This window comes from Rattus norvegicus, chromosome 13 (assembly GCF_021556685.1).
Source record: "Rattus norvegicus strain SHRSP/BbbUtx chromosome 13, alternate assembly SHRSP_T2T, whole genome shotgun sequence".
Taxonomy (NCBI): domain Eukaryota; kingdom Metazoa; phylum Chordata; class Mammalia; order Rodentia; family Muridae; genus Rattus; species Rattus norvegicus.
Window position 1 is genome coordinate 42,056,274 of NC_141546.1, and position 17,755 is coordinate 42,074,028.

The 17,755-nt window shown below is 42.2% G+C and overlaps 1 protein-coding gene and 1 pseudogene across 3 annotated transcripts in view; one reads left to right on the top strand and one right to left on the bottom strand.

Annotated features, from left to right (window-relative positions):
* Zranb3 (zinc finger RANBP2-type containing 3) overlaps positions 1–17,755 on the bottom strand; it is a 155,029-nt gene that overhangs the window by 63,924 nt on the left and 73,350 nt on the right. For all 3 annotated transcript variants that reach the window (XR_015635198.1, XM_087580680.1, NM_001447237.1), the window contains 1 exon segment: positions 14,803–14,888. Coding sequence is in view for 2 of the 3 variants with exons in the window: in XM_087580680.1 (XP_087436806.1) it covers positions 14,803–14,888 (86 nt within the window). In the remaining variant the exon portion in view is untranslated.
* On the top strand, positions 9,567–9,797 carry Cmc1l1 (C-x(9)-C motif containing 1 like 1; annotated as a pseudogene).

A 17,755-nucleotide genomic window follows, 5' to 3' on the forward strand; every position in this document is an offset into this window, starting at 1 on the left:
TCATTAACAAAAGAAACCCACGACTCCAAACCGCCAATGTAGGAAAAGGTTGGAAGGGCTCCATAGTTTTGTTTTCAGAATAAAATACCTGAAATAAAATGGGTGGAAACATAGTATCTGATCCCAGGACAGTTCTGTATGTTTGCATCCTGCAAGCCGGATGTTCACTGATAAAAGTTGGACCCAGAGAGGTGCAGGTACAGGTAGGTCTTACTCGCCTCCTGCAGAGGACCGATACACTGTTTCAGAACCGCAGGTGTCTGGGAGTTTTTGTTTGTTCTGTTTGTGATTCTAGGGGTTGGACACAGGGCCTCACACACGCTAGGCAAGTCTGTCCTCAGCCCATGGTTTGCGCCATCTACCATCAGAACGCCACAGCAGTGTTAAGTGTTATGAGGAGGCTTCTCTACTCTTCCTGGCGACAATGCACCACAGAAAGAAGCATGACTGATTGCTTCCTGGGTGTTTTACCTCAACCTGTTGCAAGCCCTCTGCCTGGCCCAGTGAAGCATGGATCACCAAAGCTGTTTCTCACTGCAGTCTCCTCCCCTAAGCCTCCTTTCAGCAGACACTAAGAAGCTGAAGGTGGCACTGACTCTAAAGAACACAGGAAGCTTGGGAAGCAGGGTGGGGTGGGTCAGGGAGGAGCTAGGGCAAGGAAAGGGGGATGAATACGATCAGAACACATCATGCACACACGAAATCCTCGAAGAACAAAAATATTCCATTAGAGAGGGTGGGGCTGGGAGCGGGTGCACTCCTTTAACCAATACCACCACTTAGGAAGTAAGGGTGGTTTGAGGCCAGCTGGGTCTACGTTAGGGAGCTCCAGGAAAGGGCTGGCAAGGGAAACCCTGTCTTAAAAAAGTAAGTATTCTTAACCTCAGGTCTGGGAAGAGAGGGGAAATGATGCACAGGGGCTGGAAGAGCCACCGCCCATCAACAACCGTCTGCCATTGTTTCTGACAGTGAGTATAACTTCTTGAGACGTTATGAGATACGGTGCCTGTGTGGAGATCAGACAACGATGTGTGGGAGTCGGTTCTCTCTTACCCCATGTGGGCTCCTTACCTGCTTAGCCACCACACCAGCCCAACTAATCTATCTTTCAAAACAGCCTTATTGAGACACAATTCATACTCCCATACAATACACTCCAATCACACGGTGATTTTTATTATATGCATAGATATAACTATCACGAGGTTTTAGAATGTTCTTTATCACCTCAGGAAGGAACCGCATGTCCTTGGCTGGGGATGTTGCTCAGCTGCATGCTTGCCTGGCATATATGTCCTAGCCCCTGCGCCACATACATCATGGCTGCACACGCCTGTAACTCAGGCGTGTAACACGCCAGCACTCAGGCGGTGGAGGTAGAAAGATCAGAAGTTCAAGGTCATTCTTGTCTACATAATGAGTTCAAGGGCAGCCTGGGTTACATGAGCCACGTTGGAAAAAAGAAAAAAGAAAAGAAAAAAAAAGGAAGGAAGAAAAAAGAAAGAACTTGACTCATACTTTAAACAAACACTACTTACCTTTTTTTTTTTTTTTTTTTGAGACAGGGAAAATAGAGAGTCCTGGTTATCCTGGGCTTAAGAGTGTGACTGCCACACACAGTTACTTGTCCAGTTTCTGTCCCTGTCAAGTTGCCTGCTGACTTATTTTGAGTGGAACTACACTACACGCTCCTCTATGGCTTCCTTCACTAAACACTGTTTTTTAAAATCCCTTTGTGCAGCAGCATTAATGTATCTTTCACCCCTTTTAGGGGCTGAAAAAAACTGCACGGTACAAACAGACTGCAAGTGTTTTTAGCCATTTCCCCACTAACGGGCATCTGGTTTGTTCCCAAGTTTCGTATTTTACAGATAAAGCTGCTCTGTCACACACTTCCATTTCTCTTGGGTATATGCTAGGCACGGAAAGACTAAAACAGTAACTCTGTTTAATTCCTGAAGGAATGATTAGGTTTCAAAAGCAATTTACACCGCTATCAACAGTGTAGGGAGGGAGCCAGGGACATACCACATGACATGTCCAGCAGCGGTATACGAGAGTTACAATTTCTCCACACCCTCCCTGTCCTTGTCATCTGGTCTTCAGTGTCTTGCCAAGTATAGAGTATATCTCTTATAGTTTCGAATTGTATTCTCTGGGGACTGCTAGCAAGTATTTTAAGATGTTTGGTGGTAATTATGTATCATTTACTGAGGAATGTCTACTCAAATCACTTGCCCATTTCTACTGAGTTGGCTTTAGCACCGAGTTCTAAGAGCTATCTACATATTAAACATGTGCCATCTATCAAGGACACAATTTGCAAATATTTTTTCCATTCTGTGGGTAATCTTTTCAAAGTATCCAGGCTGACCTCAAACTTTTGATCCTCCTGCCTCAGCCACTAAGCAGTGTACCATCAGCATGTACCAACATGCTCAGCTCAAGTTCTTCATTGTATGTCAGTAAGAACTGAGGTATTGATTTTGATAGAACAGACTTCATCCATTGTCCCTGATGTCAGCATCCTAGCTAGGAATGCCTAAGTAATTTGTAAGCATGAAGATTCATTGCGATGCTCTCCTGTAAGGTCTTCTATCTAGGTGCTGATTTTGCATTCAGTTCTTGGAAGTTTTTGGACTGAATTTTTACATATGGTGTATACATCCTAGCTTTCAAATGGCTATTAAGTTGTCCCAGAATGTCACCATATGAATGTCTTTTTATTCCCACACCCACCCCCAACTTGATTTTTTTCAAGACAGAGTTTCTCTGTATAGCCCTGAAACTTACTCTGTAAACCAGGCTGACCTTGAACTCACAAATATCTGCCTGCCTCTGTGTAACCCCCAGCCCCCATGTTGGGATTAAAAGCATGCACCACCACCACCCAGCTATGAATGTCTTTTGGGCTGGAGAGATCTTCCAGAGGTCCTGAGTTCAAATCCCAGTGACCACGTGATGGCTGTCAACCATCTGTAATGAGATCTGATGCCCTCTTCTGGTGTGTCTGAAGACAGCTACAGTATGCTTATATATAATGAATACATAAATCTTTAAAAATTAAAAAGTTCATTTACTATAAGTGGGTGGGTTTGTTTCTGGGCTCTTCTACCCTACTTATATGGGTATCTGTTCTCTCATCAACATTTCCATTGCATTTATTTATTTTGTATGTGGTGCGGTACATGAGGAAGTCAAACAACCGGCCGTGAGTCACTTCACTCCTTTACACCAGGTGGAACCTGGGAATCAAAGTCAGGCTTGGCAGCAAGGGCCTTCCCCAGATGAATCATCTCACCAGCCCTAGATATCTGCTCTCCAATAACTACCACACTGTCTCGATTTAACAGAGCCTTCTAGCCAATTTTCCTTTTTAATGTTTAGGTTTTTCTGGGTCCCTTGAAATTCCATACAAAATGAAGCCTGTCGTGGTGCTACACATCTTTAATTTCCTCATTCAGGAGGCAGAGGCAAGCAGATCTCTGAGTTTGAGGTCAGTCTGGTCTACACAGCAAGTTTCAGGACAGCAAGGGCTATACAGAGAAACCCTGTCAACAAAATAGACAAAACAAAGCAAAACAAACAAAAATCCATATAAAATCATCTTGAAAAAAGACATCGGCCCCAATGCTGAGGGAGAGGCAGGTTTACTGCAATTGTGAGGGCACCTGGTCTACATAGCAAGTTTTAGCCTAGTCAGGAGAACATAGACTCTTTTCTGTCGCAAAAACGAAAACAAAGTAAAAGAAATAAGGCAACAGAGTCTGCAGGGCATGGGAACTGACTGGATATTGGCATGCAGAATAAACTTTCAGGGTAGAAGTAATTAGACTATAGGCACTTTAAGTTTTAATCATATCTATCTATCTATCTATCTATCTATCTATCTATCTATCTATCTATCTATCTATCTATCTATCTATCTATCTACGTGTGTGTGTGTGTGTGTGTGTGTGTGTGTGTGTGTGTGTACATGGGACACATGTGGAAATCAAAGGTCAACTATTGGGAGTTGGTTCTCTCCTTTCACCTTTATGTGGGCTCCAAGAATCAAACTCAGATTGGTAAGACTGTGTGGCAAACACTTTACCTATTTAAGTCCATAAGTGCCTTTTAAAAAACCCAATCTGGAAACCCTATTCTGTACCAAGTGTCTTATTAATTTTAGAGATCAAATGTCACTAAAGGAAGTGAGCCCTCAGTTTATTGCCCTAGAATTCCCTTTTTTCAGTGTACACTTCTGTACTCATAATCGAGAAGCTTAGCTCCTTGTTCTCATTGACATCTTTGCTTATCATTTATTTTTGATGTGCTCTAGCCAACCTGATTAGAGAATTTCTCTCTTTTCACCAGAAAAGCGTCGTTTGGCAGCAGCAGAGACCATTACAGAAGAGAATAACTGACTGTGGGGTGGCCAGCCTCAACTGATACATTTCCAACACAACCCCAACACCTGAGAGGGCTTGGAATGATTGTGAGAGACACACGACCAGGGATTTTGTAAGACTGTCTTCTATGTATGACAAAGGAACTCCACCCATAAAATCTCAGCAGTAAATGCTGCCCACAGAAGACCTAGACAATGACAGCACCACAGACACACCAAAGTGGACGGGGGAAATCTCTCTGGGCCCCACTCCTAGATGGAGAGCTACTGACACTAAGCAGTGCTAAGTGAAGGAGAGCTAGTCCTGCCCAGGGAGGAGCCCTAGATGATTCCTCAGTACCCAGTGCTAAGCCCTGCAAGCATACACTTGGAAGCAACATCAGACAACGGAGTTGTACTTATACATTTATTTCTGTACAGCCCATTAGTGTGTCTTCTCTCTCTCTTGCTCCTTCTCTCCTCCCCATATATAAAAACTAAATACAATAAATATTGGAATGTATTAATGTATAAATACAATTTTGTGTGTGAGTATGTGTAACAATAATAATTAGAGGAAAAAGAGCTTACGAATTTGAGAGGGAGCAGGGAGGGGGCACGGAAGTATTTGGATGAAGAAATGATGTAAGTATATTTTAATTAAAAATAAAAAAATTGGTTGGGGATTTAGCTCAGTGGTAGAGCGCTGGCCTAGCAAGCGCAAGGCCCTGGGTTCGGTCCCCAGCTCTGAAAAAAAGAAAAAAAAATTAAAAACACACAGACAAAAGATGCAGTCTTTAGCTTGGCCATCACACCATGATACACAGAATATATCTGAGAGTCAGCAGTGACCATGAGTGCTGTGGGGTGGACGGCGGCTGAGCTGTCAGTCTATCTACTATGTACTGTTTCTTCCCTAAACAGAGCAGCTGTTTAGAGTGCAGACTGCTTTCCCAGGACCAGTGCTTTCCCAGGACCAGTGCTTTCCCAGGACCAGTGCTTTCCTAGGACCAGTGCTTTCCTAGGACCAGTGCTTTCCCAGGACCAGAAGTCATGTCGGGCAGCTCACAACCCTCTAACTCCAGATCCGGAGGCTCTGAAGCCCTGTTCTGGCCTCGGAAGTCACTGTGCTCATGTGAACACACCAGCTCACAGATACACACATATACACATAACTAAAGATAAAAAACCTTATGAAAGCATAAGATTTTCATATGAACCAAGTACCATGTACAAGCACCATGTTTTACTACTTGCTTCTAGCAGCAAAAGCTGGAGGCTAAAAACCCAGCAGTATGCAGCAGTACACAGAGAAGAGTGTGGCAGACACAGAACGGGGCTTATACCAGTCACAGAGGTTCTTCGTGCACACAAAGAACTCCCTTTGTAGCATTCCCTGGTTTCTCTGGGCCAGCAAGGAGCAAGGGACCACATACACATTTTGTTGCAGTCACTGTCTCTTGCCCCACCCCTTCTCCCTCTCTCCAGCCTCCCTCTTTCCTTCTGTGTGTGTGTGTGTGTGTGTGTGTGTGTGTGTGTGTGTGTGTGTGTGTGTGTTTTAACAGTTAAAGACAGGGTCTCCTGTACTCCAGGGTGATCTGGAGTTCAGTAAGTATGTTCTCAAGGATGACCTTTCATTGTTGAGATTACAGGAGCACCTTAATCAAACCTGGTCTTAGAAATTACTTTTTGACTAGCACATGACACTTAGCTACTGTTTTCTAGATTATTCTATATCAATATTTAACTTTGTATTCATTCCTTATGAATTTCACATCATCCCCCATCCTACTCACCCCCTGTTCCTTCAGATCTCTCCTCTGCTCTTGCAACCTCCCTCCTGCCCCCGGCCCCGCTAAAACAAAAACGTTTTTAAAAAAAGTAAAACAAACAAACAAAGAACAGCAACAGGACAAGAAATCTTGTTATGCATGTAGTGTGCACAGTGTGTCACACAATACACCCTCTTGTCCACACATCTTTACTTGCAAATGTTCATTACACTGAGTCACTGGTCTGGTTCAAGGCCTCTGGCTATTGCCACGCCATCAGTACTGGGTCCTCACTGGGACTCCTCTCAGATATCCTGTTGCTGCCCTGTGTCATGGAGATCCTGTGCCTACCGTTCTGGATGGTTATCCCTTCACATGCTCCAGCAGCTCAGATGGGGCAGATGCTGGGGTGGGCCAACTCAAAGTTCTGGATCTGGACCTGGGTGGTGGCTAAGTTGTTCAGCCTGCCAGCTCTCCTGCGCCCACATCACCAGGGTGAGCTCTCCAGCACTGCTCAGGCTAGCTCAACTAATACCACAGCTGGCAGGGGTCAGGGTCAGCTCTCCTGCCATCAGGGCTGGCTCACCGACACCCATGCCACCAGAGACAGCTCAGAGCCATATTTTAAAAGACTAATTTTTATTAAGGCAATGCATACACATAACTTCAAAGACTAAATGAAAAGATTTCACACAGTGTGGAGACTTTGATGTATGCTTCTGGCTTCAAAGTCAGGCTGGATGAAACATGAAGGGAAAACAAAAGTTCGCACTTGGGGACTAAGACAAGACAAATATCTCTGCAGCCCAGAAACAGAACAAAGGTATAAAGCAAGCAGGGCTGAGGTAATAAATCCAATCATTTTATGTCTGAGAACAGGAGACGAGGGCTAAGAACTTAGGACTGTTAGCAATGAAGTGTTTCTATGTAAATTTATCACACAGTGGATTTTCTAGAAATTATAAGTGATGCTCACTAAAAGGGATTTCATACATTTTGTTGGAAGCTCAGCTCAGAATGGTCTGTCAGTGTGGAGAACCATGCTGCTGACCCCGAAGGCACTCTGGTGGCTAAGCTGTGACACGCGTAACTGCCATTTACTAGCTACGATGTGAATGTTTGTACAACAGGCTACCATCTGAACACAGCCGTGACATAGTAGCTCCCATGCAAACAGCAATATCCTCACTTCTAAACGTGCTACATCTTCACCAATGTTATGGTTTCTATTTCTCTAATTTTCCATACCTGGACATTACAGATGAGTACCAGTTTAACTTCAGAAATTAATCTCTGGTGGCATATAAAATAATAGTGCACAATATTACAATTGATGAGGTTTCAGATTTCATATAACCATAAATATAAACTTATTTATCACACTCATTTTTAAATTGTGCTCTAATGTAGTCTTTTCCTAGTCACACATTGAAGTATACCTTTATAGTTTCCTTAAGCTTTATTTCTCTCTGCATTATAGTAGATTCTTTATTAGAAATTACATATGGATATATGTGGCTATGCCTATGACTTTCCCCAGGTGCAACAAGGGGGTATTGTGCATCGATGATGAAAAGTAGGCACTAGAACAACAGAGCTGGGAAAATAAGACTTCCTTCACTTACAGTTGCTGGGTGTCTGTGTTGAGGAAGGACAGCCTGAGGACACCTACATTTATTGGAAACATTGAATTGTCAATCAGTAATCTAAAAGGAGAGAGCACTGGGTTGAGGTGGACTAACTCTCACGCCCTACCAAACATCTCAGGAAGAAGCTAGGAAACAATCCTAACAGCTCAGTAATGTGCTTGCCATATGAGCACGCGGCCCAGGCTTTGGTCCTCAGGACCAGTTTACATATGTGAGAATGTATAAGACTAGTGTTCCCTTTGGTGATACAACGACAAAAGCCTAATTCCCTTAACCCATGAAGGTCTTTAAATATGGACTTATTCCCCTAAGGTCTTCTCTCAAATTCCAGTAAGCTTTGTAAGATGAGCACTGTCATTTGTCTCTGTGTCACCTGCAACCCTGAAATAATGTCTTAAACGTAGCAGGCAGTCAATAATCCGAGGCAATGGTGGAGCTGACCAGGAAATCCTCTCGTTACTCTGGTTACCGTTTCCAGATACATCACATTTTTATTTATTTTTTTATTTATTTATTTTGTATATGAGTACACTGTAGCTGTCTTCAGACACACCAGAAGGGGACATCAGATCCCATTACGGATGGTTGTGAGCCACCATGTGGTTGCTGGGAATTGAACTCAGGACCTCTGGAAGAGCAGTCGGTGCTCTTAACCACTGAGCCATCTCTCCAGCCCCACATTTTTATTTTTTAAAATACTTAAGGAACAAGGATGACATTGACAGACATACTGACATGGAACGGGGAAGGAAAGCTCGGGCCTTCAACCCTAGACAAAGAACTAAGGAATGCTGAGAGTGGGAGAAGTAGGCTTCCCAGGGAAGAGCACACCAACTGGTTATCCAATAGGAAACGGCCATGAAACATACGTGTATAATAAGTAACATTATATGGCCTGAAGAGGTTGTGCTCATATTAGGAATGCATACACACACACACACACACACACACACACACACACACACACACACACACACACACAGCAAAAATTAAAGAAAAAGAGGTCATGAGTTTGAGGGGTGGTGGTGGTAGATGGGAGGTAATGGAGGGAGAAAGGGGAAGGAAGAAATGATGGAATTATAAACTCAAAAAATAATAAAATTATAATAAAAATCTTATACAAAAAAGAAAAGTGTTTTTTTCTTTCCTGTCTTTTCTTAGTTTTTTTGAGACAGGGTTTCTCAGTGTATCCTTGGCTATCTTAGAACTTACTGTATAGACCAGGCAGGCCTCGTACTCAAGGAGAATCACCTGTCTCCGCCTCCTGAGTACTGAGATTAAAGATGTGTATTGTCACTGCCTGGTGGGGACAATGCTTTTTTTTTTCCCCTGGAGCTGAGGACCGAACCCAGGGCCTTGCGCTTGCTAGGCAAGCGCTCTACCACTGAGCTAAATCCCTAACCCCGGGGACAATGCTTCTTGAGAGTGACTTTTACTTCCCTGTTACATCCTTGTTCTTTTTGTCTTTGTAAGCCTCTCATGTCTACATCCAGCACCCTACTTCCACAGCTATATACTGAACAGAGCTTTCCGCTCCTGCAGTTGATAGGAGTTCAATTCCTACCTGTGTGAGACGGCTCTCAATCGCCTGTGCCTGCTGTAACTACAGTTCCAGGAAATCACTGCCTCTGGCCTCCCCGGTATTCATGTGCACAACTCCCTCTCCCCATATACATAATTTAAGATAATTAAAGTCAAACTATGTTTTAAATAATGACTCCCTTTCTGCTCCAGCCATGTGGCTGCCTTCTTATCTACCTGCCAAGATGATGCTGGATGGCCCCTGCAGGACAGCATCTCAGACAAGTTGTAAAAGATTTTCTGACCCTAAAAATGAGAGAAAAGGACAGAGAAAGGTGTTCTCGACAAGGTGAAGATTTTACTAAATATTACAAGGATGCCAAAATTCTGTTAGTAAAATGCCAGAAAGAAAACTGATCATTAAAAGAATGTCTAACTGCTTACAAAATGATCCAGCCTTTTATGAAAGATGGGAATACAAACTGAAATATCTCAAGGAAAAGGAAGGAAAATGTGAAATCCTACTGAGAAAAGGTACGGAAGTTTCCAATAAGCATGTAGGCAAGTATTCAGGTGAGTAAGAAAGTTTATAATGTCAACCATTTATAATGGAAACCATTTATAATATCAACCACTGACAGGAAGTAATAGACAGAAACGATGTTTACTTTATTCTATTGTGAAAATACTGATATTTTGTGGAATAAATGTCTTTATTTCAGAGTTCTGACTTATTAAATACAGCACAGGAGGAGAAACTAAAGTAATAACAATTCTGGTCTCTGTTAATTCTGTTAGGGCACCTGCTCACTTTCTCCGCTCTCTACCCTTCTCATTGCAATGTTCTGGGCAGGAGCCTGTTTGCTTTGTCCATATCATGATCTCCTTTCTGTTCTCATACCTTCCTTGCCCATGCTGGTTTCTGAGTCTTCCCAGGATAACTTGTCCTTCAGACCCTAGATCTATCATAAGTTGATACAAAACTCCCAATATGAGACAGATGTGACTCTAGGCATACTTCTGACCTACACCACACTGCTGTGGAAATACACCATTGAGAGTACGGACTCCATTACTAATCTGTTTATGGTCTCAAACGGCTTCTCAGCAATGCTAGGAAGACTGTGGTACTAACCTCACTGTCTCAGTTCCCATCCTGCAGAAGTTCAGACCACCTCTACTTCTTCATTTCTTTGAACACAATAAACTGTCTCTCATAAAAAAAAATGTCCTGAGATGCAAGCTCGCTCAAGCCCTGTCACTCTAGAACCCATGGTATAGGTCCAAAAATATGCCACTTCTCGATGCAAACTCCCTCACATCACTGAAACCAAGCTACGATCTTTTTTTTTTTTTTTTTTTTTTTTTGGTTCTTTTTTTTCGGAGCTGGGGACTGAACCCAGGGCCTTGCGCTTCCTAAGCAAGCGCTCTACCACTGAGCTAAATCCCCAACCCCCATGCTACGATCTTAATAAGACATCACACAACTATAAAAAAGGACACAGATATCTATGTAGAAAAATAGTGAAAATTATAAAGGACAAAAATGCTAATGTTTTTAATACAATAATCTTTTGCTTACTCTTCTCTTAGTTTTGGACCATGTAAAAATACAGCCCTAAAAGCAACAAGGAAATGTGTAAATCTGATCCCACAAGACAGTCCCACGCTTTACAACCTCACAGCCCAGAGGCGGAATGAGGAGGCGGAGACCATTGTTGAATGGATACAGACGTTTAGATGAGGGTGATGCAATGTGCTAGAGTGAGAAGCTGTTTCCCGACAATAAGAATGTATCCAAAGCTACCAAACTATATACTTAAAATGGTGAAATAGTACATTTTTTATGTATTTCTATTGCAAACCAATATCTCAAAAGACACAGAGAAGAGGAAGACGCCCACAATGTCTTCCTATTCATGCTGATGAACAAGACTGTAAGCTGACTCCTCCCTAGCTCTATCTTTCCCTAACTCCAGACTAACTGTTTTTGTCTAGGGGCCTCAGTTTCGCTCTAGAACATTAAGCTGAATATTTAGTTCCTCAAGGGCACAGTGGTCCCTTTTGTTGTGGTTTTTGGCATATAGAATTCCCACTGCCTGCAAAGGAAAGAAATATATTTACTCTGACTGTCTTGACTGCTTCACATGGGAACGCTCAGCCATCACGCCTTTCCCTTCCTCTTCCCATCCTCCCAGGACATTCATACATAACTACCTGGTTAGTGCCGGACTTGAAAATTCAGTGAGAGCTTAAATCATTCTGATCCCTAGAGCAGGATGGCTTATACATTTGGCTGAATGTATGTCTGTGAAGACCAAGTATGCCTACTGTCTGTGGAGGCCGGAAGAGGATGTTGGATCCTTTGCAGAAGTTGGAACTTCTACAAGATGACTAATTGTCATGTAGGTGCTGGGAATTGAACCTGTTTTCTGGGAGAACATCCAGGATTTTTAACCACTAAGCCATCTCTCCAGCCCCCTAAAAGTAATTTTTTGAATGAATGGATCAATTAAAAATCAAGCCAGAGGCAGTGGGTGGGATGAAATGACCTCATACACCAACTCAGTACAGGATGATTCAAAATCAGAAGTCTTTCCAAAGACAAATGCAGAACGTATATTACATCTTATTTAACTATTCCACAACATACCTTGAGAATTCAGTATATTAACTATTTATTTCAGATCTGAGTCATTTGCTCGTGGAATAGACAGTCCTATATTTAGCCAGAGGAAGAACACTAAATGTCACAGTGCTGGGGAATATATGGCAGCGAACATGACCCTGAATATGCTCACAGAGGACATTGCACCTTGTGTATATATTATCAATTAGCATTTCACCTTCTCAAGAAAATTTAGACAACTAATTCTCTCTCTCTTTTTTTAATATTTATTTATTTATTTATTTATTTATTTATCTATTTATTTATTTATTTTGTAAGTACACTATAACTGTCTTCAGACACACCAGAAGAGGGCATCAGATCTCATTACAGATGGTTGTGAGCCACCATGTGGTTGCTGGGATTTGAACTCAGGACCTCTGGAAGAGCAGTCAGTGCTCTTAACCGCTGAGCCATCTCTCCAGCCCACTAATTCTCTGAGGTAGAAGAACTGGCATAGAATATGTGCTCCCACACTGACGGCTGAACCCAGAACCACGTACATAATCTTCCTGGGATAATGTAAGTTCTAAGCACAATGTAAGAGGACAGGTATGTCTTCCCAAAGCACATTTTTGTTTTTGGTTTGAGACAGTGTCTCATTAGGTAGCCCCGACTGGCCTAGACTTCACTGTGCAGACCAGAACAGCCTCAAACCCAGAGATCCCCTTGCTTCTGCCTTCCCAGTGCTGGTGTTCAAGGCTTGTACTACAATACCCGGCTTACACCTAAGGACAGACAGTTCCTGATAGACGATGCTTGGCAGATTATTCACAACATTTCCTTTTATAAGTAAAGTTGCCACTTCTCAAGTCTCTCATGTTGCAAAGAAAAAGTGGAGAAATACAAAAGAAAATAAAATTGGGGTAAGTGATTTAACCCCGGAAGGTGCCCATGAGGCTAAGTGGGCTCTACACCGTCTCTCGCTTAACCAATGTCGATCAATGTATGCACTGTGCTTCATTCTCCAGGTCTTATTCACATTTATAGCTGCTTCAAAATAGAATCACTAGAGTGACTACCATGTAGCATTCTGAGTAAGGGCATCCTGGTTGAGTAATCTCTTTCCTCTGTGCCTATCAAATCAAATGGGGTATGCGGTATTTGGTTATTTATACCCGAAGTTCATTTTTCAGAGACTGCATTTGCATTAGCATGCTTCTTCAGGCCGTTACTCAGGAACTTAATAAGCTTTGTAAAGACAAAGTGACACTCTCGATCGAGCTCTTCACTTAACTTTATTTTGAATGCAGCATGACATTTTAAATATAAAATATGGGTCTAGACCGGAATAGGGATCCATAATTTGCATTCTGTAAAATTATAGTGTGAAAATGACACCTCTCTAGAATAAAAACACTGTGGGAGAAAATATAGCATCCCACAGCCGAACTTAAAATGCCAGGAGATGCCTTGATCTGAATCAAAGCTTATAGAACCCCAGTGCTTTCAAGGTAAAGAAATTAAGGTTAAAAAGATTCCAGAAATGGATGTAGAAGAAAACATTTTCAAAGGGCTGGAGATGGCGCAGCCCTTTCGACCACATAAGGTTCTAAGTTCAGCTACCAGCACCCATGTTGGATGGCTAAAACTCCAAATCCAGGAGATCTGACTTCCCTACTCTGGTCTCCATGGCTACCTCCTCTCACAAGTGCGGAGACCTATGTTCACAGACACACAGATGACCACATAATTAGAAATGGAATGAAAGAAAATGCCTGCGAGAAGCACAATGTTCATCTTGAAATGACTATCTAGCAAGCAGGAAAACAGAAGATAGCCTCCGCTATCACATGTTTCACAGAGACGAAATATTTCGCTTCGAGATACTTCGAGAAAAGTGAGGTACACACTTCTGCTATTATGACAGATACTGTTAAAGAAACAGACAGTAGGACAGACATGCAAATTAAACATTGAGCCTGAGATTTCAAAGGCTCAGGCATAGCCTTGCTCCCTGCCTCGAGCTGGTTGGATCATGTATAGATGTAAGCTTTCAGCTCCTGCTGGGGCTCTGCCTGCCTGCCTACCTGCCTGCCTGCCTGCCTGCCTGCCTGCTGCCTGCCTGCCTGCCACCTGACTTCCTGCCTGCCTGCCTGCTACCTTGCTCCCACCATGCTAGTCACAGACTCAACATCTGATACTGCAAGCAGGCCCTTTTTTTTTTTTTTTGATTTATTTTATTTATTATATATAAGTACACTGTAGCTGTCTTCAGATACACTAGAAGAGGGCATTGGATCTCTTTACAGATGGTTGTGAGCCACCATGTGGTTGCTGGGAATTGAACTCATGACCTCTGGAAGAGCAGTCGGGTGCTCTTAACCGCTGAGCCATCTCTCCAGCCCCGCAAGCAGGCTCTTAAGTAGATGCTTTCTTTCACAAGTTGCAGTGGTAATGGGGTCTCTTCACAGCAACAGAGCAGTAACTAAGACATCACTGTAACACCAAAACCTGCCTCATCTAAACCTGACACCCACACAGTCAAATGAAAGGCAGGGCGGTAGCAACGCACCTCCGTGCACATAATCAAGAACAGACGCATTTTCTTTCATCCTTGATAAGGACTCATGGAGGCAAGTCTAGCCTCCAATAATTCTACCGCTTTCCTTCCCAAGTGCTGGCATTAAAGGCACGTGCCACCATGCCGAGGTATTTCTTTTACATTATATGTAGGTTACACAGACAAGGTTTTACTTCAAGAAATTCTTCCACAGGGGCACCAAGTTTGAAAGCCAAGGGAATAAGGACTGGCTGAGAGTGTTTAATATTTAGAGTGTTAAGTATGTCCGGATAAAGGCTTATGGAGAGCAGTTATCTTACCTGATATGTGCATTGCAGTATCTCTTAGCATACTCCACCCAGGTTCCAAACCTTTGTGGGAAAAGGGCCTCAATCTGCATGAAAAGCTGAAACAAATACGAATGTCCTCAATATAGTACAATATTTTCAAGTAAGTTACTGTGATGAGAAAAGAATTGAATAAAAATGGTAACAGTTATAAAAGCAAAAATACTTCTTCTTCAAGGCCTTTCCTTCCTCTTTACCATCATTCTCCAGGGAGAACAATAATCTGTTTTTAAATATAACATACATATGCATATGTATGTATGTATGCATACACACATTCTCTCTCTCTCTCTCTCTCTCTCTCTCTCTCTCTCTCTCCAGCCCCTGTATATATACTTTCATTCACATATAGACAATCATAATATTGTGGTACAACTAAAATCTTACTGTAAAAAGTCATAGACAAGTTTTTATTTTAATTTTAAGAGGTATATAAGCAGTATACTATAATAATAAAGAACTTTTTTTTTTTTGGTTCTTTTTTCCGGAGCTGGGGACTGAACCCAGGGCCTTGCGCTTCCTAGGCAAGCGCTCGACCACTGAGCTAAATCCCCAACCCCAATAAAGAACTTTAAAAGGACGAATAACCATCTATTATTGTATCTATGTGATAAAACATTCAAACATATGCCTGATAGTGAATGGATAGGCTGTTTCTGACTTTTATACAGTTGTGAATATTAGTGATTTCATATAATTACACTTGTGCATAGATGCAACACACGATCACCAGTGAGCTGTTTATCCATCTGTCCGTCCATGCACGTACATTTGAAATGGGGTATTTATGCAGCCCTTATGTACCCAGGCTGGCCTCGAACATCTACCCTCCTGCCTTTACCTCCCGAATGCTGGGATTAAAAGCATGCTACCAGACCCTCAACCTTCCAGCTGCATTCCCACTGGATGAGTTTTGTGTGATACAACTTGAGAGATGATCAGGTGGTATGAGGGGTAAAGCCCAGGGTCTCAGGCATGGTGGCAATTGCTATACCACTAAATGGCTTCCTTCTCTTTTGACTTATATATCTCTGTGTGTGAGGCTTTGACATCGGTGTCTTTTTTAAATCATTTTGCACTTTATAAATTGATGCAGCCTCTCACTAAACTTGCATTTCTGCTGGTCTGGCTAGCCAGCTTGTTGAGGGATTCTTGGTCTCCTCCTCCTACACTGGGATTATAGCTGCTGCCACAACTGCCTGGTTTTTATGTGGGGTCTTGGGAATTGAACTCCAGGCCGGCCTTACATTTGCACATTAAATATTGTAACCACTGAGCTATCTTCCCAGCCTAGATGTAAACTCTGAATACTATGTAAGTTTACCACTTGGGACAATAGTGTCATTACGTTGTTTTCCACTTCACGACTCTGATAGGCTGCACACAATAACATTTTACTGTCATGTCTAATAGGCTCTTTAGTATAATGGTTTTTTTGAGGTGATTAATATAGCAGTTCACTCTTTTAAGTATGAAGTCCAGTGGCACAGTCACAAAGTTATATATCAACCAATATTTGCACAATGTTGTTACCGTCTTAAAAAGAAACCCACCTCCATTAGTAGTCAAAGCCCTCTTGCCTTCCTACCAGATACTAGCAAGCAGTAGCTATCTTCTACTTTCATGCTAAATGAGAGGGCAGGTACCAAAGAAAACACACTATAAGCATTTGAAAATAAAGTAGAAAATAAATAGAGAAAATCAGCAAACCCAAGTCAGTTCTTAGAACAATCAATAACACTGACTACACTTTAGTTAGTTGGTGAATGAAAAGAAAGTTTACTAAAATTAGGAATGCATGAGGACATGTTACCACCACCATAGAGATACACGGTATTAGAGAATGATACTATAAACAACCGAATGCCAGGAAATCAGATTCCTATGATCAAATGGTCAGAAAGAACCAAGAGTGGCTGAAAAACACTCCAAACACATGACTGTCCCTAGATTAAGTTCCTTTAGTCTACCTGGCCTATAGTGGCCCTTAATTTGTCTCTTCTTTCCAAGGGTAGCTACCTAAGTGAAAAAGAACCACAGAAAAGTTCTGCAATGCAGTATAAACAGATCTCTGGAGGAAACTCACTGGCCAGCTAGCCCAGAACACCTGAAAGTAAAAAAGGTAGATCTCTCTCTCTCTCTCTCTCTCTCTCTCTCTCTCTCCCTCCCTCCCTCCCTCCCTCCCTCTCTCCTTCCCTCCCATCTCTCTCTCACATACACACAAACATATATGTAAATGTAACTTTTATTCTCCTGTAGTAATTGTTGTCTCTGAGGCTTACTATCTCCATCTGCTAACCTAGGCCTAGTTCTGGATACTTCTAGCTTCTGTACAATCTAATCTAGGCCTACAATGTTTCAGCCTCTGAAACATTCTTACTACTGAATAAGCTCACCCCTTCCTAGTTCTTTCTGATCTAGAGTGGCACTTTAAGTTTAATTCAGTTGCTCTCCAAACTGACTGATTCAAACTGGCTCCTCTCGGCTTCTGACTGAATTGCCCTACTTGGTCTCAAACTAACTTCAGCAATAAGTTTTAATCTTCTGGCTCATTCTCATTCTCTGCCTCATTATGTCTTAACCTGTGTCTAGCTTGTTCTCTCTCTGCAACATGTCTCTCTAGAACTGTCCTGGAAAAACTGTGTCCTCTCTCTTAAATCAGCTTTCTTTCCTCTCTGATCTCATGAGAGTTAGGCATATCCTACCCTGTCAAATCTTTATCTGATTCATCGCTTTGTCTGCCCCTCAACTAGATGCCACTTTCAAACATGGATACTTAACCTTCTACTAACTTAACCTCCATTATTTGGGATTAAAGGTGTGTGGGTGCAGTCATCAGAGTAGAATTATAAAGAGATTTTATAATAGCTGGATTAAAGTACACCTTTAATCCCACCACTCAAAACGCGAAAGAAGGCGGATTGAT